General features: G+C 37.2%; 1 protein-coding gene and 1 long non-coding RNA gene across 6 annotated transcripts; one reads left to right on the forward strand and one right to left on the reverse strand.

Moving 5' to 3' along the window:
* On the reverse strand, positions 1-9,061 carry LOC148130564 (uncharacterized). Its single transcript, XR_015749893.1, has 2 exons — positions 8,759-9,061; positions 1-2,267 (listed from the first exon to the last, which is right to left on the reverse strand). It is a non-coding gene; the product is annotated as an uncharacterized LOC148130564 (long non-coding RNA).
* On the forward strand, positions 8,430-27,227 carry PCID2 (PCI domain containing 2). 5 transcript variants are annotated; one of them, XM_026666729.2, is made up of 15 exons: positions 8,430-9,506; positions 10,462-10,536; positions 11,033-11,122; positions 13,943-14,016; positions 14,504-14,569; positions 15,958-15,999; positions 16,549-16,603; positions 16,842-16,945; positions 17,495-17,570; positions 17,676-17,817; positions 19,145-19,245; positions 20,825-20,898; positions 21,970-22,095; positions 24,041-24,164; positions 26,803-27,227. In XM_026666729.2, the coding sequence occupies exons 2-15, from the start codon at positions 10,501-10,503 to the stop codon at positions 26,890-26,892; spliced, it is 1,200 nt and encodes a 399-aa protein (XP_026522514.1). In that variant the 5' UTR covers positions 8,430-9,506; positions 10,462-10,500; the 3' UTR covers positions 26,893-27,227. The 5 variants fall into 5 exon arrangements, with proteins under 5 accessions (XP_026522514.1, XP_087823393.1, XP_087823395.1 ...); XM_087967267.1 differs by having other exon boundaries at positions 8,430-9,328; XM_087967269.1 differs by lacking the exon at positions 26,803-27,227 and adding an exon at positions 25,081-25,203 and having other exon boundaries at positions 9,304-9,506.

Here is a 27,227-nt window from a genome sequence, read left to right on the forward strand (position 1 = left end):
TTGAAATAATTATATTTATCCTATGACTGTAGAATTTTGAATCACGGTCATATACATTGTGTCATCATAAATAACGAATGATTTTTTATCCTGTCTTTATTACTGTATAGTAACTCAAGGTGGCAAACATACATAACACTCCTATTTTCCCTACAACAATAACTCTGAGATAGTTTGAATTGAGAGAGTAATTGGCCCAAAGTTACTGAGCTGGCTTTGAAAAGGCTTGCCTGATTGCCAGTCAAGTTGACAATTCTGAACAACAGTTTCTATGTACCTAAAATGATATTAGTTTCCTTTTTTTTTTAGTAAGACAAGGGCCTTAACATTTACTGGAAATGCTCATTGTTATTTTATTGTGAAACGAGGCGGCTATGGGTGTATTTCTTTCTTCTGTTCATTATACATCTCATTTTGTATCTATGACTTCAATACTGAAACACATTGTTTTCTCAACCTGTTTTTAATAAAATCAGGAGATTTTTGTCTGTAAGTCAGGAGGCAAAATTAACTGGGATAACCAAAGGCTTGTGAGGAGGATGCTCACAGTTGGCTGCTCAACTATAGCAAGTTCTGACTTAGCTATACCTTAACTAAAATTTTAAAAAATCTTAAAATTGATTATTTTCTTCTCTGTTCAAGGCAAAGGCACAAAAGACTTCCTGGTTCTGATTGTTTTAAAAATGCATTGTCTTCTTACATTCAGAGAGATCAGCCTAGTTAAGATTTGTAATTCAATCAACCTTTCAGCAATATGGCTTGGTCCATGTCCCCTCAGAGGAAACATTATCTCTCTAGGTAGTGCTCTGATATTTAACCTGAGCAAAAGATTATAGTACATTTTGTAATTGTGAGGTCAGGGAGGGTGAGAATTGCTCTGTATAAATTTCATGACTCCAAAAGCTGCTGTGGTTCTGGCAAAACTCTGCTCTGTGGTTTCAAGGATTTCAGTTTTATAGAAGGGATAAGGGGAAGGCTCCAGACTGAAAGCGGGCAGAATGGTCAAGAAGAGAGATACGCTAGGCCGTTCAGGAAATATTTATCAGATAGTTATAGAAAGTAGAGAGGGACACAAGATATACTGTACTGTGTAAGATTTGCTGTTTCAGCTACAAGTGAAAGGTGAAAACATGGCAGATCTAATTGTCGCAGATCTAACTGTTCAGGGACTGAACAGTTGTTTTTGAGCAAAAGGATTTCCATTTAGCGACACAGGAAACTTTTGTGAAAGCTTCAAGAAACAAACAATCTGCTCTACTTTGTGCAAACACACATGGTCTAGATGGTAGACTTAACCCCAAGGCTTTGAGAGTAAAACCTGTTCAGCTCAGAAAGTGAAAATACCCTTGATGGACTAGGGGTCTTCAAACTTGACAGCTTTAAGACATGTGGACTTCAACTTCCAGAATTCCTCCTCCAGTCATATTCGCTCAGGAATTCTGGGAGTTGAAGTCCTCAAGTCTTAAACTTGCCAAGTTTGAAGACCCTTGGACTAAACTAAGGAAACAGGATGAACTATAGCTCTGGGGTTACCAAGGTGTGATGAGGAAGGTATTGGCTGAGTCCTTTTGATCTTTGTCATGACTCTGGTCAGAAAGAAAATCAATGAATACAGATAAAATGGATGTTTGTTCTAAGAAAAAAATGTCGCTGAGAAATGTATCTCATCTCTACAAAGGGTTAGGCATTGCCTTACTCCAACAAAACACAGAGATTGGGTTTAGACTTACCCCAATTACATGACATTGTAGCTGGTGAATGCAGTTTACTACCATGACCAGCTCTTTTGTTACAATTAAGCTGATTGGCAATGGTCTGTCACTTCTAAGGCACCATTTCCAGGCTGGATTGATGGATGTATGAAGGCCAAATCTCTAGTGTTATGTTCAAAAGAGGAGCCAATTTCATGAAATTATGTTCATATATCAATTCACTGTTTTAACATAAATCTAATATAAGCCAAAATGTTTGGCCATGGAGATATCCTTAGAAGATTGGAAATGTCTTCAAGCCTTCAAGGAGTTGGGTTCATTGACAAATCATTAAGCAGTTCAGATGCAGCTGTGAGCTCCCTATCCAGACTGACGTATCCATGACAAGGACTTATGAAACCAGCCATCCATGCAGGGATTCCTTGACATTAGAATTCTTCAAAAAGCAGGAAGTATAGGAATCAGAACAACAGTAGAAAAGCACCTCTTCTGATAAGTAAGGAGTCCTTACTAGCATAGATGATGTCACCTACTGTAGTTTGGGTAATGAAACATCTGCAAGAAAACAACCAAGCTCAGAGAGCACTAAGGACACCCCATTTCAACTTAATATTCTCCTTTATTGATTCCCTCTACTATATTAAATAGCAAAATATTAATAATTTAGAATAACAAAACAGCTTGAGCTGAGAAATTTGTTCCTGCCTTAGAGGGCAGGCTAAATTGAAGGCACATAATATATAATAATTGGAGTTACATTAATTAGATTTATTGGAGTTAAGAGGAGTTTCTTTATCCCTAGGAAACAGTAATGTTGAGAAATGCTAGATGAGCATGTAACAACCTGCCCCTCCAACCGTCTCTGAATTTAAAATGAATATTTTTTAAAATATGTTTAAATGAATGATATCCGGTGGGGCAGCTTTACAGTCTTTACCAACTTACTTTGTTACTAAATTATCTTTGATGTTTATATACTTAATCCCTACTTGGTAAAATCATTGAAGATTATATTTAACAGATGACTTGCTGTTGGCACCATTTAAGTTGTTGCCATATAATTACCAGGCAAACTAGTTCTCTCTACTTTACATAGATACAGAACAATGGAAATTGTAATATTGCATTCTCTTCTAATATTAGATTTCAAACTAGGTTGCTTTTAAACAAAATGCTTTGTCTTTCTGAGAGGGCAGTAGCTTTGTGCAATAGGAATCTACAGAAAAGCCTTCATAACTTGAAATATAAAATGATGAATTGCAAAATCAAATATTCTAATGTTACATGAACTAGAACTACAATCCCATTTAAACCAGAGACCCCCCCCAAACGTGGCAACTTTTAAGACTTGTGGACTTCAACTCCCAGAATTCTCTAGCCAGCTATTACATCATTAGATATAAAAACCCACCCCATCAGTAATCTTCAAGCATTCCTTACATTTATTAAGTTCTACAATGATTGCAATTCAATTTTGAAAGGTTTTTCTAGCTCTGATTTGTAAAGGAAGCATCAATCTGCAATAACTTACTGTAATATCACTGTGTTTTCCCTCCCAGGTTTGCTCCCAAATAAATGTGCATTAAGCTACATATACTATATATGGAACAGGAGGATTAATTGATCTAGAATTAATTGACTCCACTTTTTATGTTACAATCATGATCTTATTAAATTAATAAAGTTAATGGATTAAAAATAAAAAACGATGAAGTGATTTGGTATGAAATAAGTGAGGGAATGCTGGGAGGATTATTTTAGAGAATATAACAATATAACAAGGGAATATAACAATATGTTGAAGAATGGAATTTAAACGAGTGCTATACATGTTAGTGTCCAAGAAATAAATACCATAAAAGAAGTCATAACTGCTGTAAGAATGTTGAAAACTGTAGACAGAGTGAAGAAATGTTAAAATATAGTTTGCTTACGGAGCAACTGCAATCTGTTTCACATATGTGAAAACTGTATAGGTACCTAACAGAAGAATGTAATAAGGAGAGGTGTAGTGAACAAACATTGATATACATTATATTTAGCTATATTTCCTTTTATCTCACACCTTTAACCATCTTACTTTTCTTACTTATTTTCTGTACTGTGGTAAATGTTCTTACCCCAAAAGGAAATAGCTCATTGGTGTGCATTGTGTATGGGTGGGTTAAAAAAGCAGTAGCATTTTGAACTTACTTGCATCATTTTTTAACTCCTCTGTTTAAAGAATTTACATTTTGTGAATCTATATTTAATACAGTATTAAATGAACATGCTCAGTCATAGCTGCAAGCAGATAGAAGTTGCTTTGGATCCTTCAAAAGTCAGTACAGGTAGTCCTCAACTTACAACAGTTCATGTAGTGACTGTTCAAAGTTACGTCACTGAAAAATGTGGGTATCACAGTTTTTCAGTTACAATTTTTGTCACATCCCCATGATCATGTTTTCAAAATTCAGATAGTTGGCAACTGATTCATATTTATAACCGTTACTGTGTCCCAAGGTCATGTGATCACCTGTTGCAAACTTCTGACAAGCAAAGTCAATAAGGAAGCCAGATTCACTTAACAACCATGTTACTAACTTACCAATTGCAGTGATTCACTTAACTACTGTGACAAGAATTGTTGGAAAATGGGACAAAACTCCCTTAACAAATGTCTCACTTAACAACAAATTTTGGGCTCAGTTTGATCGTAAATCAAGGACTACCTATACTCCAATGATAACCAAAATATGGTTTCATCTATGGATGCAGTGGGTACAATTACTTATGTAGAACGTTAGCACCTACCCCTCTCTTAGAATGAAATATTCTAGGAAATATTAAAAAGACAGAATATTATGCCTGGATGAGAAAAGGAGAAACATGCTTTTGGAAAGCAGCCCCACCTTTGTTAATAGCCCCAGAAAGGCTGGGCTTCCTATCTACAAGACAAAAAGCCTTCAGTTCCAGGGTGATAGGATTAGCCCTCACACAAGATCCAAACCAGGACAAAGCCATTAAGCCATAATAGGAATGGCCCAACACCCTTTTAGAACACAACCCTCCTCATTACATCATCACCCAGCAAGATTCAACCAAGCCTAGGACACAGACAGCCTACAGGGTTAGCTGGACCCTCGCATAACCCCCTGGGAGTCTGACAACCAATTGGATACATTTCTTGGAAGGCCCAGGAGAGGGTATAAATACTCTCCAGTCCATGTGGCCAGCTACTCAAAATCACATGTGCTTGGTGGTTCTGCTTCACCATTAAACCATCCTTCCAAGCAGCCTCCATGTTTCCAGTGTCTTTCTCCCCACTTGGAACTGAACACAGATGGACATTTCTTCCAACACTCATCTTGAGCAACATTTTAAAAGAAGCAATAGTTGTCAGAGAATGAGGCAAAAACCTTAAAAACTTCAGCCTTACCATAATTATTTAAGGCCTGTTGATCGCATTGGAATACACTACAGAAAATATGTATAGAAAACTGTACTATAGAAATGTCTTCATGTAATCATTCATCCTATAGCAGGAAACTTATATAAATCTCCATGGGAATATACCCCTGGGTTTATTATGTACATCTTTTTTGTCAAACATCAAAAGGGAAAAGAGTAAATGAGCAACTTATAGGCAAATACATGATGCCTTATTAAAGATTTAGAAAACCTAGAAACAGATGTGTTATCTCCTTGAGAGAATTTCTAATCTATAACCTAGGGATATTCGAGTGTTAATTATTCATACTAAAATGGTAATTTTTCCTTAGCAGGTTTTATTTTGATCAATTCCAGCTTTTTAGTGAGCTGCCAACAAAAACAATTCTTACCAAATAATAGGTATGCTAAAGAAAAGACTCTAAACTGCTCTTGTAATAAAAGTAGCTGCGCTTTTATTGTAGGTTGTAACAAAGAAGTAAGGCCTATAGCAAAGACCCATGGATCTGTGGAAAGGGAACTTCACGAGGACAGTGGTGTCACCCAAGCAGGAAAAGCCCAAAGGGAACATCAAGCCAGCCATAAAACAAACTTCCATAGGAAAAGAAATCAAATAAAAGGTATTAAAGAAGCCCCTTAGACAAAAGCCCAAATAATTAAGAAAACTAGGGAAACAAGAAAACCCTTACAAACACAAGACATGCCAAATCAGCAAAACAAACAGACAAAAGACACAAAATATATTGCAAAGGAGACAGACAGGAGATTGCCACAAAACAAATATAAGAAACCATTAAGCTAAAAAAGATTAGGACGAAACCGATAATCCAATCAAACCACCCTGCACCCCGCGGAGTTTACCCTCCGGCGGAAATGAAGACAACCCCTGACAGGATTTAAAACATTAAGAAATACAAATACAAGCACTCACATACAAAAGGAGAAAAAAGTATAAAAACCAGGGACTTAACCATACAAAGGTAGCTAGCCCAGGAATGCAGACTTCTTGCTATCTCTCGCCTTCCTGAAAAAAATAAAAAGATCCAGCTTTCAAGCAGTTGTCCATATCCTTGCACCGGAGCTCTCCCAGCAGGAAAATTGAATCTTCAGAAGAAAGGCATTTTGACAGCCTTTCAACAGATCCTGAAAGCTTCCTGTTTCAAACACGAACATATTAAGGTGTTGAGCTTAGTGGTATTAGAAACTAAGGTAAAAGGTAGAGGTACCCCTCGCACATACATGCTAGTCATTTCTGGCTCTAGGGGGCGGTGCTCATCTCCATTACAAAGCCGAAAAGCCAGCCCTGTCCAAAGATGTCTCCGTGGTCATGTGGCCAGCATGACTAAACACCAAAGGCGCACAGAACGCTGTTACCTTCCCACCAAAGTGGTCCCTATTTTTCTACTTGCATTTTTACATGTTTTCAAACTGCTAGGTTGGCAGAAGCTGGGACAAACTAAAGCAAATAATTTAATTGGTTCTATTATAACCTTTGTTCATGTTGCTTATTTTCAAATACTCATTAAACAGCGGGAATATCCACAAATACACTAAATAAATTAAACAAAGAAAGGTTCAAAAATGTCACATTTCAGCAAATACACTGCCTCAGTTCCCAAACAGCTCCAAAGTTCTGATGTAACCTAGGCTCAATGCCAAACACTTTCCCTTTATTCTTGCACTTTGCCAACTGTTATATTCTGTAATCTGCATAACAAGCAACAATGACCCTAGTCACAAGGCCAGGAGTGTTTGCATTGCAGAAACAAGCCCAGGTGTAGCTTTTGTTTGCATGCCAGCACAACTGTAACATGTACAAACACATATGTACTACCCTTGTACAAACTAAGTCGTGTAAAAATAATGCTTTCAGAGTTAAAATGACTCAGATTCATAAGGGAAGTATAATAGTGAAAGTTGTGAGCATTCAAAAAATCACATTAAATAACAATAGGGCAATGTTTACAATACAAAAAGTGCATCATGGAATGCAAAAGCAGAATCTTTAATGGGTGAAATGAAGGAAAGAAGTTGCTATGGAATGCCAGATTTCGTTAATGGCGGTGGTGGTAGTATTGCTATAATTTTATGATTTTGTATAATTCTGTAAATAAATGAACAGATCTAAATGATGAAGTTGGAAAGGACAAAATACTATACAGGACTATTGTATAATTGTGTGAAAATGTTCCAGTCTGCTTGGATGACATTCAAAGGCTAATATCCTTTTACTTCAAGGGAATATACATGAGAAAACCTGGACAAGACATTATGGCTTTACTCTCACATCAAGTTGATTCCAATCCTATGCACACTCATCTGATAATGAAACCCTTTCGAATAGAAGAAAGGTGCCCAGGATGAGATGGATCTTTGAAAATGTTTTGAACTTTCTTAAGGCAGCGGGAGCTATAAAGTTCTTCCAAAGAGGGGAGAGGGCAATCAATGATCTTCTGGGCAATGATATTAACCCTCTGGAGTGCTTTCCTATCTGCCACTGAGCAATTGGCAAACCATATAGAGGTGCAGTAAGTTAAGATACTCTCTATGGTTGCAACAGTAGAAGGTCACCAGCAGTTTGACTGATGAGAATGGCCAGATGAACCTGTGGCTACAGAAAATATCTGAAAGAGATCATGAAGCCTAAATAAAAACTTAGTTAAATACTTAGCCACAAAGTCTAACTAAAACCTAACATATTTAGCCTTCAAAAGAAAAAAACTAGAAAGTCCAGTTGCCTCCTGAAAAAGCACCTTTGGGACAATCATGACCTGGATGACTGAGAATCTCTACAGACTTCTAACATACCTAACCTAACAACTTAGGTTAATACAATAATATTACATTCTCAGACTACCACGATGGCTCATCAAGAAATGAACTCAAGAGTTCTCACTTGAAACAAATGACCAGGCTCACATTATCCAAATTCAGACACATTATGCAAAGATTTAGTTGTCTGGAAAAGGCTCTAATGTTGGGAAAGATGAAAGGAAAGAATAAAAAGGGATGACCAGCAGCAAAGTGGATGGCTTGAGTTACAAAGACGATAATTTATGATTCATTGTTGGGAGACTTGCAAGAACCAGGCTGGGATAGATCCTCATGGAGAAAAGCTACGGGGTCTTCAAAAATTGAAAAGGCTTGATAGCAATCAATCACTCAACCAATCAATCTAATAAAACGGCACCAGACCTTCTATTATAAAAGCAAATGGGCGGAAAATAAACCTATAAGCAAAACCAAATCTTTCGATTGCATTTCCCCCCCATTGGTGCTCGCTAACTCGATCAAGAGGGAAGCGCCGGACTGACAAATGCTGCTGCAGGTTTGGCGGATCGCAGGATGCGCTCATCCGAAAAAATCGGTTCGGCAGGGAACTCTCCATTCCCACGGCTCGGTGCCGGCTGGCCGTAGCGAAAAGGGCTAAAAGGAGGATCCATCCAATTTGGGCTCTGGGTGTCTTACAAATGAGGAACAGTACAGGTAGAAGATTTCTGGTGGAAATGGCACAGTTAAGAGTCATAGAAGAACAAGAGTTGGAAGGGACCTTGGAGGTCATCTAGTCCAATCTCCTGCTCGAGCAGGAGAGTCTATTCCCAAATATTAGCCTCTACCTAGGATCGAACTCACAGCTTGCTCACAAGTTCCAGAAGCGCCGCGCTGTTTCTTCCGAGAGCTGCAGGGCAAAGAGCCTGAGAGCCGCTTCGGCTACAGCAAAAGCGCTCCCTGCTTGCTGGCTGAGCCCCGGGCTGCCTCTCAAAATGGCTCCTTCGCCTCTCATCCGAGGGAGATGTTCCGTTTCATCGTCTGAACAGCCTAACAAACGAGACCCACCGGCTTCCCTCATCTTCATCATGGTACAGGGCAAGGGGACACTCCGGATCATTAACCCCTTTTGTTGCCCTCTAGTGGCTGCCGGATTTTTTTATAGCTTCGGATCGTTCGCTTTCTCTGAGCCCCACCCCATTCATTTGTATCGACACGCCCTTCACGTTCGGTTGGATGAGTACCGAGGAGTCGCTTCCACTGTAGGTCGCGGGGCCTGGGAGTAGGCGGAACGTTAAGCCGGAAGTCGGCCAATCCGCAACAGAGGACCCTGACAGCTGCTGTGCTTGGTCCGCCTAAATCTGCATCAGAGCCTGCAGGGCGACTCAGCAGTGACGTAGTTCGGGAATCGGGCTCAGGTAGGCAGCGCTGGAAGAAACAGTGCAGCCAATAGGAAAGTTGTGCGCATGCGTGCCGCACGCCGTGGCTGTTTGATATCGTTCGGGGAAGGGTCGCTTATTGATTCCGGAATTCGAGATATTTTCCAGCGAAGCTTCTGCTGCTGCAATAAATGCGTTGGTCCTTATGTTCCGGAAGGTTCCGTCTTTTTCTTAAATCTTGCTTTGGTGCATATGCAGAGGGTCTTCTTTTGCTTTCGCTGCTGATTAGCTGTCGCAGCCATGAGTAACCTGTGAGCAGTGTGTTGTTAGTGCCGCTCTGGTCATTTGCACAACGGCTTTGCTTCCAAGCACTGATGGGAATTGTGTTTCAATAACATCTGCCAGCCTGCCCTTAATCAATCCTTGGACCTGGCAGCAAAATCCGCCTCTGTAACTTTTAAATTTAGTCTATGGAGATTCTCAGCCAGTGACTTAATAGACTTAAATTCTCTTAAGTTCAGCTTTTCTTCAAAGATCTTATCCTTTTCTGTTTATCTGCCATTGAGCATCAACGGATTAAAAAGCACAGCTGAGTTAACCCAATTAATTAATGTTCAGTAAACAGCTTTTATCAGTTTATCAACTAATGTTAAAAATCAGTTTTGATCTACAAACAGCTTTATTAAAGAAGAATTTGTAGTATGACAGTTGAGACCTAACACATATTGATGAGAGAATCCCAATTACTATGTGATGAAGGAGACTGGCTTCTGGGAAGTCAATTTTGGAAGAGAGAACAACCCTTAAGTGCTTAAATGATGGGAATCCATCTGTTACTAATAAGTCTGCTTCCAACTATATTATTAATGGCCCACAGAGAAAGGTCTGATGTGCAGCCCTCTGGATGGAAGATAGGGAGAAAACAGCCAGATAGATTTAACATGTGGTCTTAAAGATTCATATTGGATAGGCTTTAAGTGATGGAGTTGGAATTATTCTTGAAAAAGTACTGGAAGCAGTGAAATTATATAAATACAGTAAGGAACATCTTTTTTGTCAATATGATGCTAAAAGATTTGAGACTAGCTGGGATTTTTGAGCCCCTTTCTGCTAACTTTTGTGCTGCTATTATTTTTATTGTACTAATGTACTATTATTGTACTATTTTTCAGGTTAAAGCATCCACTTAATTTTACATAAGTACTCTTTCAATGGCACATATCAGTATCAACCAATATTTGCAGCAGGTAATTGATAAGTCTAATTTGAAAAAATAACCATCATTTTGGTATATTTTGAAAAATTATTCTAATTCGGCTAGAACCTCTCCAAATCTAATAATGCTCTGTTGAATGAAAATAGAAGCATTTTGCGGTCAATAATTGCATAAGATTACTTTAAAAATAACTTTAAATTAGTCATATCTTTTTCTTATTTCATTGCTATTTTTGCTACTTTTAGTTACAAAGAAATGAGACTTGTACCAAGGCCCAGCTCTATTCCTTCCAGATTCTGGGAGGTTGTCCATAGCATAAAAATTGTATGGGCAGCATGTGATTTCCAGATGTTCATGGACTCCAGTTCCAATTATCAGTGGTGAGAACTGTATTCAGCAATATCTGGAAGGTCATATGGTACTCCCTACTGCTGGGCACTAAGATGATCATAATCAAAACTAGCAAAAGTTAATACAATTTTCTTACTGGTCCTCTAATACTAAATTTACATGGTTTTCTTTCACAGGTACTGGAATCTATTGATGGCAAAGATGGATTGTTTTGTGCAGAATTAGTGTCATTTAAACATCCTCATGTTGCAAATCCTAGACTGCAGGTAACACATTTGGACTGCAATCGTGTAAATGTATTGAAGTTCTGTTGAACTCATTAAAGGAACATGACCTATTTATTTTAGAATAGAAATATATAGGATTGTCAGAGAGCCATAATTAGAGTCATGGAAAATACTTTAAAATACATTTTGAACTTTGATTTATTGTGGATTCCATGCCTAGAAGGTATTGCAATGTTTACTTACATTTTTAATGACAAGGAGCTATCTCCTTGTACTTGCTCAATATAAAACAATCTTCAACAATCTTCCTACAGAACTGGTTTGCCATCTTTTAAAGAAAAGGTTGGACATCCACTTCTGAAAGGTTTAACTCATTTTTAGCCCTCCGGTTTTGGACTTCCCTAAAGACAGACTGCTGACCATGATTGTCCGCAGCTTTGGTCCATGCTTCGTTGTCTGAGAGCCCCCATCAGCTAGATCTGGGACAGAAGCCGCCTCATAGGGGCGGTAGAGGAAGGGGAAACCGTCAGCCGGGTAGAGGGGGGTCGCAAATCCCCTCCCTGGCTTGGTAAAGCTACCTCCCGAAGACGTCTGAAGCGGTGGTCTAAAATGGCCACCGAAAGGGAAGAGTAAACTGGAATAAGATTGCGCAGGAGAGAGAAAGGAGTGGACAGCAGGAGAAATGGGAGGTTATAATTAAAGGTACCCCAGGATTAATTTTTAAGATTTTTTTAAAACAGACATTAAGCGGTGAAGAGAAAGGAGGGGAAAAAAAGAGTGTGAATTGTTTTTTGACAGCAGTGGGGCTTTGAACCGGAAAAGGTAGAAGCTAGAAGAAGAAATCATTTTACTAATTTGGATCAGTTGGATTTGATTTTTTTGGAAAACTGTGGTTTAAAAAGCCCCGAACAGAGGGGAAAAAAAGGGGTGAAGATTTGTTATGATAAAGAATGCCATCAAATGGTTAAAGTTAATTTGTTTTGTTACTAAAAGATTCTGCTTCTAAAAGATCTTTGAAAAATTGAAACTTTGAAACAAAAAGAAAAGCAGGAAGATTGCCCTGGGATTAATTGTTGATTTTGGCTGGACTTGGATTTGGACTAGTTATGAACTTAAAATTTGAGAGGAATAAAACAAAAGCTGGTGGAAACTAACCTCATAGACCCTGTTTGGAATAAATTACTAGACAAAAACATATAAAATGGCGATATTTCTTCTGGAATTAAAGATGGAACTTAGAAACATGAAAGAAATATTACAAGAACGAGGTGAATCACTGGGTTATACTTTAAAACGAGATCTTAGAATATGAACAATAAAGATAACTAAGACAAAAGATGGAAGATGAGGTGGGGCTGACTACAGAAAAGGCCATTTTTAACTATCATCGGGAACAAAGAATTCTGAAAGGAGGAGAAGAGTGGGAAATAAAAATATGAGACATAAGAAGTTAAATAAAAAAGGGAATATCTGTAAAATTAAAAAAGGTAAACAGAAACAGCAGAAAATTGAAGGGTGGAAGGAAGGAAACAGAGGGGGATAAAAATGAGTGGCAGAATAAAGGGGAGAATGAAAGGGAAAAGAAATGATAAAAAGGATTTGGAAACAAAGAAATAGGGGAATTGTAAAAAAAATGAAAAGGAATTGTTTATTTAGAATGCATAAAGACAATAGCTAATATTTTAAAAGGGGATTCTGCAAGGTGAGGAGGGATAGTTTAAATATACTTAAAGTTATGAATATTGAAATTCTAAATCATTTTTATGAATTTAAGAAGGGGAAAAACCATGCAGAATCTGATTTATATTTGCTATGTAGTTTTAAAAGGATTATTAATTTCAATTCTCTAGGTAATAAAGGTTAATTATTAATTGAGATTAAAAGGAGATAATTAGTGAATATGTAAATTTTAGAGGTGGCACACTTAAAATTGATAATTTAAGGGGGAAACTAATTTTATTGAATGTATTAAATTAGATTTTATGAATGCATGTAATAATATGTCATGAAATATGCAAATATGACAGTTAAAAGTAGTTTAACAACTGTGTTGTTAAAAAGTAGTTTAACAACTGTGAAAATATATGAAATATAGGTGAATTAAATAAAGAGGCAAGCATTTGGAATAATATAATAAAGTAGAAAATGTATAAAAGTATTGTTAGGATAAGAAGTTGAATATAAAAATTGAATATGTAATTATGGTCATGTTTGTATGTAAAGATGAACCTGTAATCATGCTGTTCGCTAAAAAGAGATGTTTTTAAAATGTGGAAAACTGAAATAAAACTTTTTTTTAAAAAAATGAAAGGTTTAACTCATTTTTCTATGTATTGCAAGGAATTGGAATAAATAATTTTGTGGTTCCTTTTAACTCCAGAATTCTGTGATTCTAAAATCAGTATATGATACAGTCTTTTTAATAGTCAGCTAGTAGATTAAATGTTGTCCCATGCAAGGATTTGGTTTAGCGTGCATCATCGTATGTTAAGTTTTTGAAACCAAATTGCCTTCTGAGCTCGTTTTTTTCTCTTTTTGATTTGCACGTATGATTTATCCTTGTTATAAATTGTGAACCTTAGTCACACTTGAATCTGATTCAAATGACAATGACTCCTTCCTACCATACTATATGTCATTGACTGAAAGAACAATGACACTGTAAATATCTTTAAGTCTTCTAAAAAATGAAATTTGGCCAGGCAGTTTACTTATAAAGTTATTTATGTTATTTATTCTGTAATTAGAGAAAAAGGCATAGGCAGTTAAGATGCACTTCTTCAGCTTCACGATTTTTGTCAAACTGTTTTGTGGGCAACAAGGCCTCATTTTTCCCTCTGGTCTCTATTTTATAACTAGCTTTCATCTCCAGAAGAAAAATGTCAACAAGTACTGGAACCACCTTATGATGAGATGTTTGCTGCTCATTTAAGGTAAAATGCACCTTGGAGCACAGTGCAGCACAGTGCAGTTACTTTCAAGTATTCCAAGTAATACCAAATGGCACCTTGTGCTAAAAAAAATTAATATCTTGGCAATTATTCTGAAAGCGTAGAAGTGGCTGAAAGGATGTAAAATAATACAGTTATTTTTTTAAACAGTTATTCCATAAAAATGGACATTTGCATAGAACTGTACCTGAAAAATTCTGAAGTAGAAAAATAAAACCTTCAAAATATATCAGAAGAAAACATTCTGCTCAAGTACCCTTTTTAGCAAATGAAATTAGCTATTTGTTGCCATTTAAGAAGTCTGATATTTAAGTTGCAAGACAAGTATACTAAGAAGCAAGAAGCATGAAGTAGATTTGGATTTACTGATGAAAAACATGGTTAAGATTTATTAAATTGAAATAAAGAGAATATAACCCAGCTTAGTTTTGGTTATTATTTAAAATTCATGTTTCATTTTTCTTAATAGATGTACTTACGCAGTTGCCAACCATGATTTTGTAGAAGCGTACAAATGCCAAACAGTTGTAGTACAATATCCTTTATCACTTGCTCTTTTGAAAATCTACAGTGGAATTTGGAGTTAAGCTTTCAGCACAAACTACAGAATTACCAATGTTGGGTTAAGGACCAAGTAAATGTTCGACCTACTACTTAGACTCAGGGTCTATCTATACTATAAACAAGGTCAACTATACTGTAATTGGATATAAATATTGAAAAAAATCTGTTTTTGTTAGATTGCTGGGCAATCTTATGGGGATGCTGATTATACATAGCACATCCAATGTAAAGAATCTTCATGCCTGGCTTTTATAATCAATGGGTTTGCATTTTTAGATAAGGAGGATGTTAACATTTGGTAATTATTAGCATAATGTACCGTATTTATCGGCGTATAACACGAACTTTTTCCCCCTGAAAATAGGGGGCAAATGATGTATGCGTGTTATACGCCGATATAATGTTAAGAAGCCTTCGGTGAATGCTGCTGGGATCGGGGATCAAGGACACAAATGAAAGAAGGGGAGGGAGGAAGCAACCGAAGCCTGTCCTTCTCTCTGGGTCAGCTCTCTCAGTCGCTCTCTCGCTCCTCCACCAGCACAGGAAGAAACTGCTTCAAAGAAGCAGGGGGCTTTTCCTGTCGCCGCAGCTTCCCTGAAGCGCCCGTTTCTCCCCACCCCGTCCGCCCGCCCGCCCGCAGTGCTCCGTTCTGCCTGCCTGCCTGCCTTCGTTAATGGTTGAATCGGAACAGCTTCGGCTGAGTAAAAGAGGCGAATAGTTATTATTCTCAGCTGAAGCTGCTCCCAAACAACCAGAAACTAAGGCAGGCAGGCAGGCAGGCAGAATGGGACACTGTGGATTGAAGCGCGCGCGGGGTGGGAGTGGGGGTGAAACGGGCGCTCGGAATAGCTGCGGCGACAGGAAAAGCCCCCGCTCTTTTGAAGCAGTTTCTTCCTTGATGGTGGAGCAGCGAGAGAGCGAAGCCTCCTTCTCTTCTCTTCCCCCCTCCTTGCAAAAATTTTCTGCTTGAAACCGGTCCCTGGTACAAAAAGGTTGGGGACCACTGATTTACCTTATAAGTGGTAATAATATTAATAAAAAAAAATTCTGAGCTACCCTTATTTTGCTTCAAAGTTTTTATTTAGAAATTTAATTTTTTTCCTGAAATTTCCCTCTTAAAATGAAGATGCGTGTTATACGCCTGTGCGTGTTATACGCCGATAAATACGGTAATAGTTGTGGCCTCTTCTGATCAAAGTGTTTCTATCATTCACGTCTTGTAAATGTCCATATTAAACCATACACATTATTCTTGCCTTTTTATATTGGTCTTAAACTGTGGGTTCACACTTAGAGCTATGTCACTAAAATTCCATTTTTAATGAATTATATTTCATCAAATTTCCTTATACTCTCTACATCTTTCCTGAGAGCTTTTCAAGCACACAAAGAAGAAAACTGGTAAGTACCTGATTGACATAAATCTATATCTCAAAATATAAATGAACTAGCCTGATGAGAAATATTCCATTTTATGTAGGTAGATAGGGGATAACCCATTTTAATATCTCAAATATTCCCCAACTGTGAAGATAAATGGAAGCAAAGTGATATCTTGGACCAGAAATAGCAATTGGTCATACATAGAGAATGGCATGGAGACCAAAAAAAGATAGAAAGACAACTAAATCAAAATTTGATTTTATTTGCATTAAGCTAGCCTTTTCCTATGATTTTCAGCCATTTGACTATCTTCAATAAATACTAAAAATAGCCCATAGAAAGATTTCAAACAGGCCTCATTTATCCTGGGTAAATGCGGGCTTGGATATTGGAGTGCTTTTTCTATGTTCCTGAATATTTGGGGAAATAAAGGAATTCATTAGAAACTCTAAAATTTCATTGTCCATGTTTCAATAATAAATATAAAATATGTTTTGTTGCTATGTTTAAAAGTATGCAGCAGATTATTTTTCAAGATTAACCGTATGTTGAATTTTCATTTGCCAGGGCTTTGCCTATTATGTATGCAGTGGCACTTGATCTTCGCATTTTTGCCAACAGTGTAAGTATTCCCGCTTAGGCCAAAATTAATAGATGCTGAAGGAATGAAAGATATTGGGATGGACTGGGTAACAAATTGAGGTGCTCTGGGCTTGGCCTGAAACATGTTCAGGAATACACAAAGCTATTTGCTTACTTGTGTATACACTGTATCTAAATATCTGTGGGTATGTATTGTGTCCCAACTTAGTGATTAGAAGGCTTAAGTGTGATTGTATCTCGCTGTTGTGTCATGATAGGCTGATCAACAACTGGCAAAGAAAGGCAAAGGCAAGATTGGTGATATGTTGGAAAAAGCAGCCGAACTTCTTATGAGTTGTTTCCGTGTATGTGCAAGCGACACGTGAGTATATCCTTACTACTAGGTTAAATTGTTTGGAAATGTAGATTACATTTTTTTTATAGTTTGTAAACTGGTCTGTAGGCTTGTTATATGTCGGACTTGGGAGACAATTGTCCATAAGTTGGATTCAGAATTCTTTGAGAGCTGTATTGTGGCAAATCATTAATCATATTTTCCCAAAGACAAAGTTTCCTCAATCTTAAGATTTGAATCCATTGGGTTGAAAATTAATGTAAATATTAATTTATCAATAAATGTCTCAATTGAAACTGGCCTTCATAACATTTATATTATTTATTTATTATGATTTTATTTATTAGATTTTTATGCAATCCATCTCCCCTATAAAAGTGACTCTTATATATGCCACTTTGGATCTGATGAGCTCAGTAGAATGTTTCTGAATATGTGCAAAGAGGATTATGATGTTAGTACAGACTGCGGTTATGATTTTGGTATGCAAAAACACTAGGAATGTGGCTCAAAGCCTAATATGCATGTTTTAAGGATAAATTTTGATTATGATCATTTTTGTAATGTTTGTTATAGTCGAGCCAGCATTGAGGATTCAAAAAAGTGGGGCATGTTGTTTCTGGTGAATCAACTATTTAAAATATATTTTAAGGTATGATATGAACCTTGAAAACCTTATCATGAATTCTTTCTTTTTGACTGAAGATTGTTGTCACACATGTAGCTTCCCCTCTGCTAACATTGTTGCTCTTTCCAGATCAATAAACTTCACCTATGTAAACCATTGATAAGAGCAATTGATAGCTCAAACCTTAAAGATGAATATAGTATGGCACAAAGAGTTACATACAGGTATTATGTTGGAAGGAAGGCCATGTTTGATAGTGATTTTAAACAAGGTATTTATCATATTGATATAATTGATGGGTTTTTTTGCTATGAACTTTTGCATATTAATACATTTAAAAAGTTGGTTTGATATGTCTGATTCCAGTATCATACAGATACTACAGGTTACAGATATATGACTCATCTTAATTCATTGTCAGTACAAATTATTGAAATTAAATTGCTAATTTCATTAAACTGTATGGAGAGAACATCATTTCTATTATTTGGAAAGTCCAACACTTTGTGGATTCTCCTGGTTTTTCTATTTCCTTTCCCATTTTGCTATTCCTTCCACCCATTTGTATCTAGCTAGTATTTCTACATTGATGTTCTCACTTGTCATATATGTTGAATTAATTTCATTGATGCTACTGATGATTCCTCATTGACCACAATTAACCTCTAACCTGAGAGATGAATATCTGTAGAAGCTTAGTGGAAAGAGGAGCATGTGAGATCCTTTCTGTGATTGTAATATAAGGCAATCTTAACATCAAATTCAGAAGCATAAAATAGTTTTATATTCTCATGTTTTGAGGTGCGCCTTGTGATTGAAAAATGGATGTCATTTTGTTTCTTATTTCCAGAGTTAAAATTAGAGTGTGGGAAAATTGGAATTGCCTGTTTCAGGTTAAACCAAATTCATAAATTAGGTTGATAAAAAACTAAGCGTTCCTTTCTACTTTGAGCACTGCCTTGTTTTCAAAATGCTTAAGTTTCTGACAAAGATTGGGAGGTTGACATTTGTTGCTCTTCAGAAAACTGTTGTAGCAAAATTCAGGAGTAAGTATGATTTAGGAGAACCATTCTATTAAACTTGAGTATTTGTACAAATCACTATTGAGAATAATCATTGTGGTCTTTTTCTCTAATACATGCCAGCTGGGGGATTCTGGGAATTGAAGTCCCCCCTCTTAAAATGGCCAACACTGAGATACATTGCTCTTAATGTACATAATGTATACTGAAATCTCAGCTGATTTTATTTTTGCTTTGATAATGTCATAAAAAACATACGTTGAAGAGCTAGATTGTACACTGTAACATGATATATGCAATCTTCCAGAGGACTGGCTGTGGAGCCACATTTGGAAAAATTGCTAAAAATTATTGTGGATAAACTCACCATAATTTATTGTTAGTACAAATTCTTGAAATAGATAAATTGCTAATTTCATTAAACTGTGGGGCGGGGAACATTATTTCCTATGATTGTTAGAAGGTCCAACATGTTGTGGATTCTCCTGATTTTTCTACTTTTTCAACTACTTTCCACTATTTGCTCCTGGTCTATGCCAATGAGTTATGGTGTTCCTTCTCTTTGTCTTCTTGCAGCTGAAGAGTATCTGTCTTTTGCCTTTGAGCACTGTCACCGGTCTAGTCAGAAAAACAAAAGGATGATATTGATTTATTTGCTGCCAGTGAAAATGTTACTGGTGAGTGACAGGAGAGATTCCGAACTTTGGTGAATAGTGAAAGAATTTGGAATTATGAGAATATATGTCCTGGATAGTCTCAAATTAGCTGTTGGCCTGCCCCTTTCATCCATTCTATCTTCTATTCAAGGTTTGTCATTTTTCTGGGCAGGTGAACACATTTCTTCAAAGCGTGGACTGGCAACTGTCCATTTTTTAAAGAAAGACTGGAGCTCTGCTTGGAGTTCATTCAGTGTAATGGAAGAAGCTGGCACTTTGCTTTGTAGCATGCTGGGGTTCCTATTTTTATTTTTGCCAACACAGTTGAACTGTTGGAAAGAAATTATATAAAGAGCTCAGCTTGTCTCTTTGTTTGGCAACAGAATCACTCTATAAAAATTACACAGAAAGGGACAAATTTGGAAGTCAGAAGAAAGATAGTGTTTAGAAATGGTCCAGAGCTGCCTTGGAACTGTAGGAAAAAAACCAACCATGTGGGAAGGCTTGTAGGACATGGCTCTGAATGCTACTGATTTCACTCCTCTAAGCCCACTTTCCTCCTCCTTCATCATCATGTGATCCAGAGTTGAGTATATGCAGCTCACAAATACACAAACACAAATGCAGTTAAAGGGGAGAGCAGAAATACAGTTGCAACTTGTTAATTCATTACCCAGACAAAAATACAAATGCTTCTAAGGCTACTTCTAGTAAAGGGGTTTAAAAGATTTTCAGAAGTCACACGTTCGTTCTCTACCTTGTTTAAATGAAAATGAATGTTAATGTAAAAATGATATGTATTTTGATGGATATCAAGTTAGGTATCAGCAGATTAGAATCTCTGGTCTTAAAAGTATGTTCTGGTACTTAAAAAAGAATTGGGGAATGAGTCCTTTCTTGGCCAGAGATTTATGGAGTTGCCCATCATAGGTATAGTTTATGGAAGGCATGTAGTATTTGGGACCCACTAGGCATATAAAATCATTAGCTGTACACTTGTTACACAGCTTTTTGTGTTTTGTAGCTCCAAATAGTCAAGGAAAACTTGAAACTGGATTGAGAACATAGTATGACATCAGATGTAGGTTGAGAATAACAACCTGGATTCCAGAGACCCAGAATCATTAATGAATTTCCTAAATTGCTTAGTTGGAACTTCTGTGCAAGCACTTAAGAATAAAGTGCTAACTTCTACATGAGGCAGGAACTGTAGCTCAAGCTTCAGAACACAGGAAGAGGAGAAAGAGCAGTTCTTTGGTTTGTTGTTGTTAGTCGCGATTGCTAAATGCAAAAATCCAAATCCAATGGAAAGTTACTGCTGTCAATAGATTCTTTCTGCTAGATTCAGAATTGGTCTTTCAGTTCAAAAATGGCTTGACCCAGTTTGGGATCCCATTAGGATCCTTCCAACATATGTCAGATACATATGATGGATATTATTTGGGTAATAGATAGCCAAAAATAATCTCTTTTGTGCTAGGAGATTAGCTATGATGATAATTAGCAGAACTACTCATGACTATAGCTTTAGGAAAAAAAAACTGATTATTGGTATTTCTAATTTTTGGCATTGAGTTTAAAATTATGCTTGGATTTTCAGGGCCATATGCCAATGGTCCAGCTTTTAAAAAAGTATGACCTCATGCAGTTTGCAGAAGTTACAAAAGCTGTGAGGTAAGTTTCATTTATGGAACTGCATACTTATAATTCTATTAATGTAGCAAGATTGCAAACTATTATTTATCTTACAACACGAACTGTTGAATGTTGCTTTGCTAATTAAATAATGACAATTGTAATGCAGATTAAACTAACAATCTCTTCTCCCCAGGAAATAAATGGAACACCCCAACCAAACTACATTTGAGCTGCAACTCTCCTTGCTTTGTACTAATGCCCTGCCATTGCAGTCTCACCCTTTGCAAATTCGGTCCCAGAATCCAAAAAGTTGCCAATTCATTTGCTCAATATTGGTATCTCTAAATATCGGTTTAGTGTAATATGTACAAGCAGAAACATCCCGAGCAAAGTCTTGGCTTGTGGACATTCTCATTCCTCCTCCATGAAACCAGGAGGAAAAACAAAGCAAAATTCTGTTTTACTTTGACTAGACCTCTTCTTTCATATAAACTAGAATATTAATTTACTAATTTGGTCTGGTTTTGTAAACTGGTTGTTAATTTCTGTCTGGGCTACTTTCTGAGGAATATCATGCTGTTGCTAGTTAACATGCCCTTTCCAGGCAATTGAATGCTATAGCTGTTGTATCCCCTCTCTTGAAGCAGGATGGCTGCTTGCAATGGGAAGTTATTAGTAGTGTGTACTATGGAGTAATGATGCTTTCATTAGATTATGAAAGAGGTTTAGGGCCTTTATAGTTTAATGTAGAGGATCAGGGTGGGCTGAAGTAATTGACAGACCACTTATCAGTAATAATAGTTGCTTAATTGAGATAATATCTCTGAGTAAGCCAGGAAAGTAAAGATTGAACAAGACTATAACTCTTGGACTGTTAGATTAGAATTCCACATTTTCCAATAATAATACGTCAGGTTAAAGTGAAACAGAGTTTTAGTTTACTCCTCCTCTTGGCTATGGGGGAAAGGCTAAGATACTGGAAAAGTCAAATAAATAGCCGACTTCTTATGAAGCTACTTGTTGCTCATCACTCAGTATATGATTATGCACCCCAATGTAGATACAGTCACTGAATGTTCAAAACTTTTATTTTTTAAATTCCTTTAGTGAAGGGAACCTTCTTTTATTAAATGAAGCTCTGGCAAAACATGAGACGTTTTTCATTCGCTGTGGTATCTTCCTTATTCTTGAGAAGTTGAAAATCATCACCTACAGAAATCTCTTCAAGAAAGTGTAAGTTTCATTTATATTGCTTGATGCGGCTAAGGTGTCATTAACTGTGTACGATATGATGTTACAGTAGGGAAAAAGTCAGATCAACCAGAATTACAAGTAGTCCTTGATTTATGATAACAGTTGAGCCCAACATTTCTGTTAAATGAGATATTTGTTAAGTGAGTTTTGCAACACTTTCTGGCCACAGATGTTAAATGAATCACTGCAGTTGTTAAATTAGTAACACAGTTGTTAAGTGAACCTGGCTTCCCCATTGCCTTTCCTTGTCAGAAGGTTGCAAAAGGCTGGTCACATGATCTCAAGCCACTGCAACCGTCATAAATATGAGTCAATTGCCAAGTATCTGAATTTTGATCACATGATATTGCAATGGTGTAAGTGTGAAAAACAGTCATAAGTGACTTTTTTAGTGCCATTGTAATTTGAACAGTCACTAAATGAATTGTTGTAAGTCAACGACTATTTGTATATTATTTATTTTCCTCTTTATTGTAAGGAGTACTTTTTGAAATGGCAAGTTTGCACTAGTTGAGCAAAGGACGTCTGGCTTTTGACTATCTTCCTAAGTGGAAATTTCTGCTAGTAAAATCTTTTAATCAGTAATATGTTTGCTGGAAGCATCTGGAATCTTTTGTTTTAAATGTAAAAACCATGATTTAGATTTTCAGAGATTTGCCTGATATTTTAAATATCTGGCAAGAGAAAAATTGTCCCTGTGTATTTTTTTTAAAAAAGAAAGGTCTCTTGAAATGGGAATTGGAAAGCTTTCTTTTCTGACTGCAGTAACTATACAGACCAGCCGAGAAATGTCATATTCAGGGACTAAAGATAATTGTTTGGTTTATGTGAACTTTATATTCTGTTTTGATTCAGCATTTATAGTTATTAATAGAAATAATGCTTTATATGAGTTGAGTAAGCAGACTTGAAAGTTGAATAAGCAGACTTGCTTTTTTGGGTTAACCCTAATCTATATATCAAGATTAACCCTAATCTAAATATCAAGATTCTCTTTCATTTCCCAAATAAAGTAATAATAGGGCAGTTTGGTTCCAAATATTTGGGACTAGCCAAATATTAGGGACTAACTAAATCAGGGGTCTCCAACCATGGCAACTTTAAGGCTTGTGGACTTCAACTCCCAGAATTCCTCAGCCAGCTGGCTGAGGAACTCTGGGAGTTGAAGTCCACAAGCCTTAAAGTTGCCAAGGTTGGAGACCCTTGAACTAGATAACTCATGTCCATTGGGTCATCCTTTCAGATATATTTCCTTACCAAAACAGAGAATGTAAGTACAAATCTGTCACTGTGTTCCTGTCAGCAGCCATGATCCCCATCGACTTTCTCCCTATAAGCTTCTCAGGCTTCCCCATTGACTGGTGGGAAAGTGTCAGGGAATGTTGTAAATGAGGGTCATGTAACCATGGCAGCAGAGCAGTGGCACTGAACAGCAGCTCGGTTGTGCTGACACGGCAAGAACTTTACAAAATTTCATTGCTATGGGAATAATGGGTCCTCCTCACATTCTAGGAGTTAACTCCTTTGAGGTACCTTAGTTGAAATGGTTTTCCCCTATGATGCACTGTTTATCCCAGTTAAAGGTTACATGTGTGTGTGTGTTTGTGTTTGTGTGTGTACATATACATATACACATGCATACATGCATACATACACACACAAAGTGTAACATTTTACTACAGTCCTTTATCTGCTAGTTGCAGTAGTCACCTTCAACTCCAAGTCTTAACCAAAATAAAATTTGACTGGATCCTCCAGACTATGTGGCGGAATCTTTTCTCAGAAAAGTGAAATACGTAGATGTTTCCATTTACAGAAATATGAGTAGGCAACGAGAGGATAGATCTGGAGGTTGAGGCATAGACTAGGTTGGAATTACTATCAGTAGTAGCAACTGTGATGTTTTTTTCCCCCTTTCCTTCAGATATTTGTTACTTAAAACTCACCAGCTAGCTCTAGATGCCTTTCTGGTTGCCCTGAAATTCATGAAAGTCACTGATGTTGATATTGATGAAGTCCAGTGCATTTTGGCTAATCTCATTTACATGGTAAGTGTTGGCATTCATAACATGGCATGGATAAAAACATTTGCTGTTGTTGTAGGCTTACCATACCATAACATTAATATCTACTTTTATATAAAGTGAACATACTCTGTATATTCATAAGCATAAAAGGACAAATGGTTACTCAATGGAACAATGGACAATGGAATTGGACAAGTTTTTTTTAATCTATTATATATTTCTCCAGCATTGTATTAATGGTGTATTATTAATCACTAGCTTATAGTCAGAGGAATATTGCCAGCTGCTCCGGGTTCTGTGTTAGGGTGAGAGTATGTCAGCCTTTTTCAGCCATGTGCCTTTGGGTTTCATTGAGGTAATATCCCAAAATTGTCAGCCAGTTTAATCAGGGCCAAGCTGGCAGATAATTCAGCAATTCATGGTTTTGGTAAGGCAACAGATTCAGGGAAAATAGACATTCATGGTATCAGCAGCAACGATGTATGAAAAGGACTATATAATATAACGTTGATTCAAGAAAAGGGATTCCTTTACACCTGCTTGATACCCTTTAGTGCACTTTTCCAGGTCTGGTGCCTTCCAATTGTGTTGAATTTTAGCTACCCAAATACTTATCTAGCATGTTGAAAGATCATCTTGATTTGGAATTCTGGAATTTACATATATAAATACATGTGTTTGTATTTTGGTAATCTGGAGGATGTCAAGTTGACTTTGAAGTTGACTTAGGAGGTAATTTGGGCATGGAAGTAATGGAATAATGGAATAATTTTAATTGCTGGTTTGAGTTGAGGATCCATTTTGGGATTATCTTTCTCCTGAAATACTTGAGCAAAAGAAGATAATCAGGGTTTTTTGGGCTGAAGTAATGAGATTATTCAAGACCAGGAAAAGGAGCATTAATTTAGAATATGTCTTAACTCTATTTTGTTTGCAGTGACTTGGTTTCCTGCTTGAATATTGATGCAAAATAATCTGTTAATCTTATAATTTCACTTACATTACCTACTCTCACTCAATTCACCACACATTAACCCTATGCCCTGTATATCCTGTATTGAAATTATCTAGTGCCTAAATCATACAACCTCACACAATAGCATGTCTACTTACTATACTAATACGAATACTAATACTATAGTATACTATACTGACGGTATCTCTGGCCGAGTGCTTAAAGACTGTGCTGGTCAGTTGTCTGGCGTCTTTACCAGGATCTTCAATCAGTCTTTATCTCAGTCCACTATTCCATCTTGTTTGAAGGCTTCCACCATTGTTCCACTGCCAAAGAAGTTCCCTATCAATAACCTCAACGATTACAGACCAGTGGCACTCACTCCTATCATCATGAAGTTCTTTGAGAAATTGGTCTGCCAGCATATCATTTCTGATCTTCCGCATACATTTGATAAACACCAGTTTGCATACAGAAAAAATAGATCTACAGAGGACACTATAGCCATCACTCTTCATACTGCTTTGACTCATCTAGAACAGCGGGGGGGGCGATGTGGGGATGCTTTTTGAGGATTTTAGTTCTGCGTTTGACACAATTCTTCCACATAGACGAGTGTCTAAACTTCTGGACCTTGGACTTTCTAATTCAGTCTGCCTTTGGATTATGGATTTCCTGTCTGGCCGCTCACAGAGGGTCAGATTAGGTAATCATACCTCTTCAGCCCTTATTCTTAACACTGGTACACCACAGGGTTGCGTGTTGAGTCCCTTACTCTATACTCTTTATATGCATGACTGCATTCCCACTCACTCTAGTAATACTATTGCTAAATTTGCAGATGATACAACAGTGGTGGGACTTATCTCTGGGGGGATAAGTCTGCCTACCGAGATGAGGTGGATCAGTTGCTTTCATGGTATGGAGACAATAACTTGGTCCTCAACACCAAGGAGCTTATAGCGGACTATAGAAAGAACAGATCAGACATCCAGGTCTTGCTTATCAATGGAGACCGAGTGGAGCAAGTGGCCAGTTTTAAGTTTCTGGGTGTTACCATAAAAGAGGACCTGACCTGGGGTGCCCACATTGCAGCCCAATTCCACATTGCAGTAGAATTGAACTGTGCCAATTGGACAGTGACAGATAGGAAAGCACTCCAGAGGGTTAATGTCATTGCCCAGAAGATCATTGGTTGCCCTCTCCCCTCTTTGGAAGAGCTTTATAGCTCCCGCTGCCTTAAGAAGTTCAAAACATTCTCAAAGATCCATCTTATCCTGGGAACCCTTTTTTTGAACTATTACCATATGGCAGACGGTACAGAATAATAAAAACAAGGACAAATAGGCTGAAAAACAGCTTCTATCCCAGAGCAATAGCTCTTTTGAATTCTGCTGTATAGTTCAGTGTTGGTGTGGTTTCAGGGGTTTTCGGTTCAATTTGTGAAGGGTGAAGGATGTTTGTGTTTATTTTCATGGTCATGGTCATGATATGCGCTGAAGATGGTGTTTGATTTTGTTGTACGAGGTGAAATGACAATAAACTATACTATACTATAGTACACTACACTACACTACACTACACTATACTGCTCTGATCTGTAAATTAATCTTTCAAAAATGGCATACTTTGAAAAAAAATATACATAAATAAATATTCTAAATTTGCCAGACTGATGGTTGTGGGTTTTTCTTCCCAAACCAGGGTCATATTAAGGGCTATATCTCGCATCAGCATCAGAAGCTTGTTGTCAGCAAGCAAAATCCTTTCCCTCCACTTTCTACTGTCTGCTGAACTGAGGAATGTTGCTCCTGGACGGGGATTATGATTGGAGGAGCCCTCTTTAAAAGGTGGGACAGTATTGCATTTAAGACGAAGAGATGGAGAACTAAGAGGGACATGCTGAAGAGATTGCTGCAGCACAGAAGAGAATGAATGGCCCCCCTACTTTCTTCCACTCAAAGGAAATGATTATGATCCCCTCTCGGTAATCTTCAGAACCATCTTCTGGAAGGCAATTTTCAGAATAGGTACAGAACGAACTATGTATTGTTCCCTCAGAACCTTTTTGTAGATTTTTCTTGATAAAAATCCCAAATTAAATAAACAGCATTATATTCTGTTGATAA

The sequence above is a fragment of the Notechis scutatus genome, chromosome 5 (assembly GCF_049901735.1).
Source record: "Notechis scutatus isolate UNSWTSFEM ecotype Mainland chromosome 5, rNotScu1.2, whole genome shotgun sequence".
NCBI classification, from domain to species: Eukaryota; Metazoa; Chordata; class Lepidosauria; order Squamata; family Elapidae; genus Notechis; species Notechis scutatus.

Excerpts from the sequence above, each read along its gene's own strand:
- PCID2 (XM_026666729.2), top strand. The coding sequence starts at position 10,501 with ATGGCACATATCAGTATCAACCAATATTTGCAGCAG. Across the intron at positions 22,096-24,040 it reads AGAAATCTCTTCAAGAAAGT|ATATTTGTTACTTAAAACTC; the intron begins GTAAGTTTCATT and ends CCTTTCCTTCAG. Across the intron at positions 24,165-26,802 it reads TGGCTAATCTCATTTACATG|GGTCATATTAAGGGCTATAT; the intron begins GTAAGTGTTGGC and ends TTCCCAAACCAG.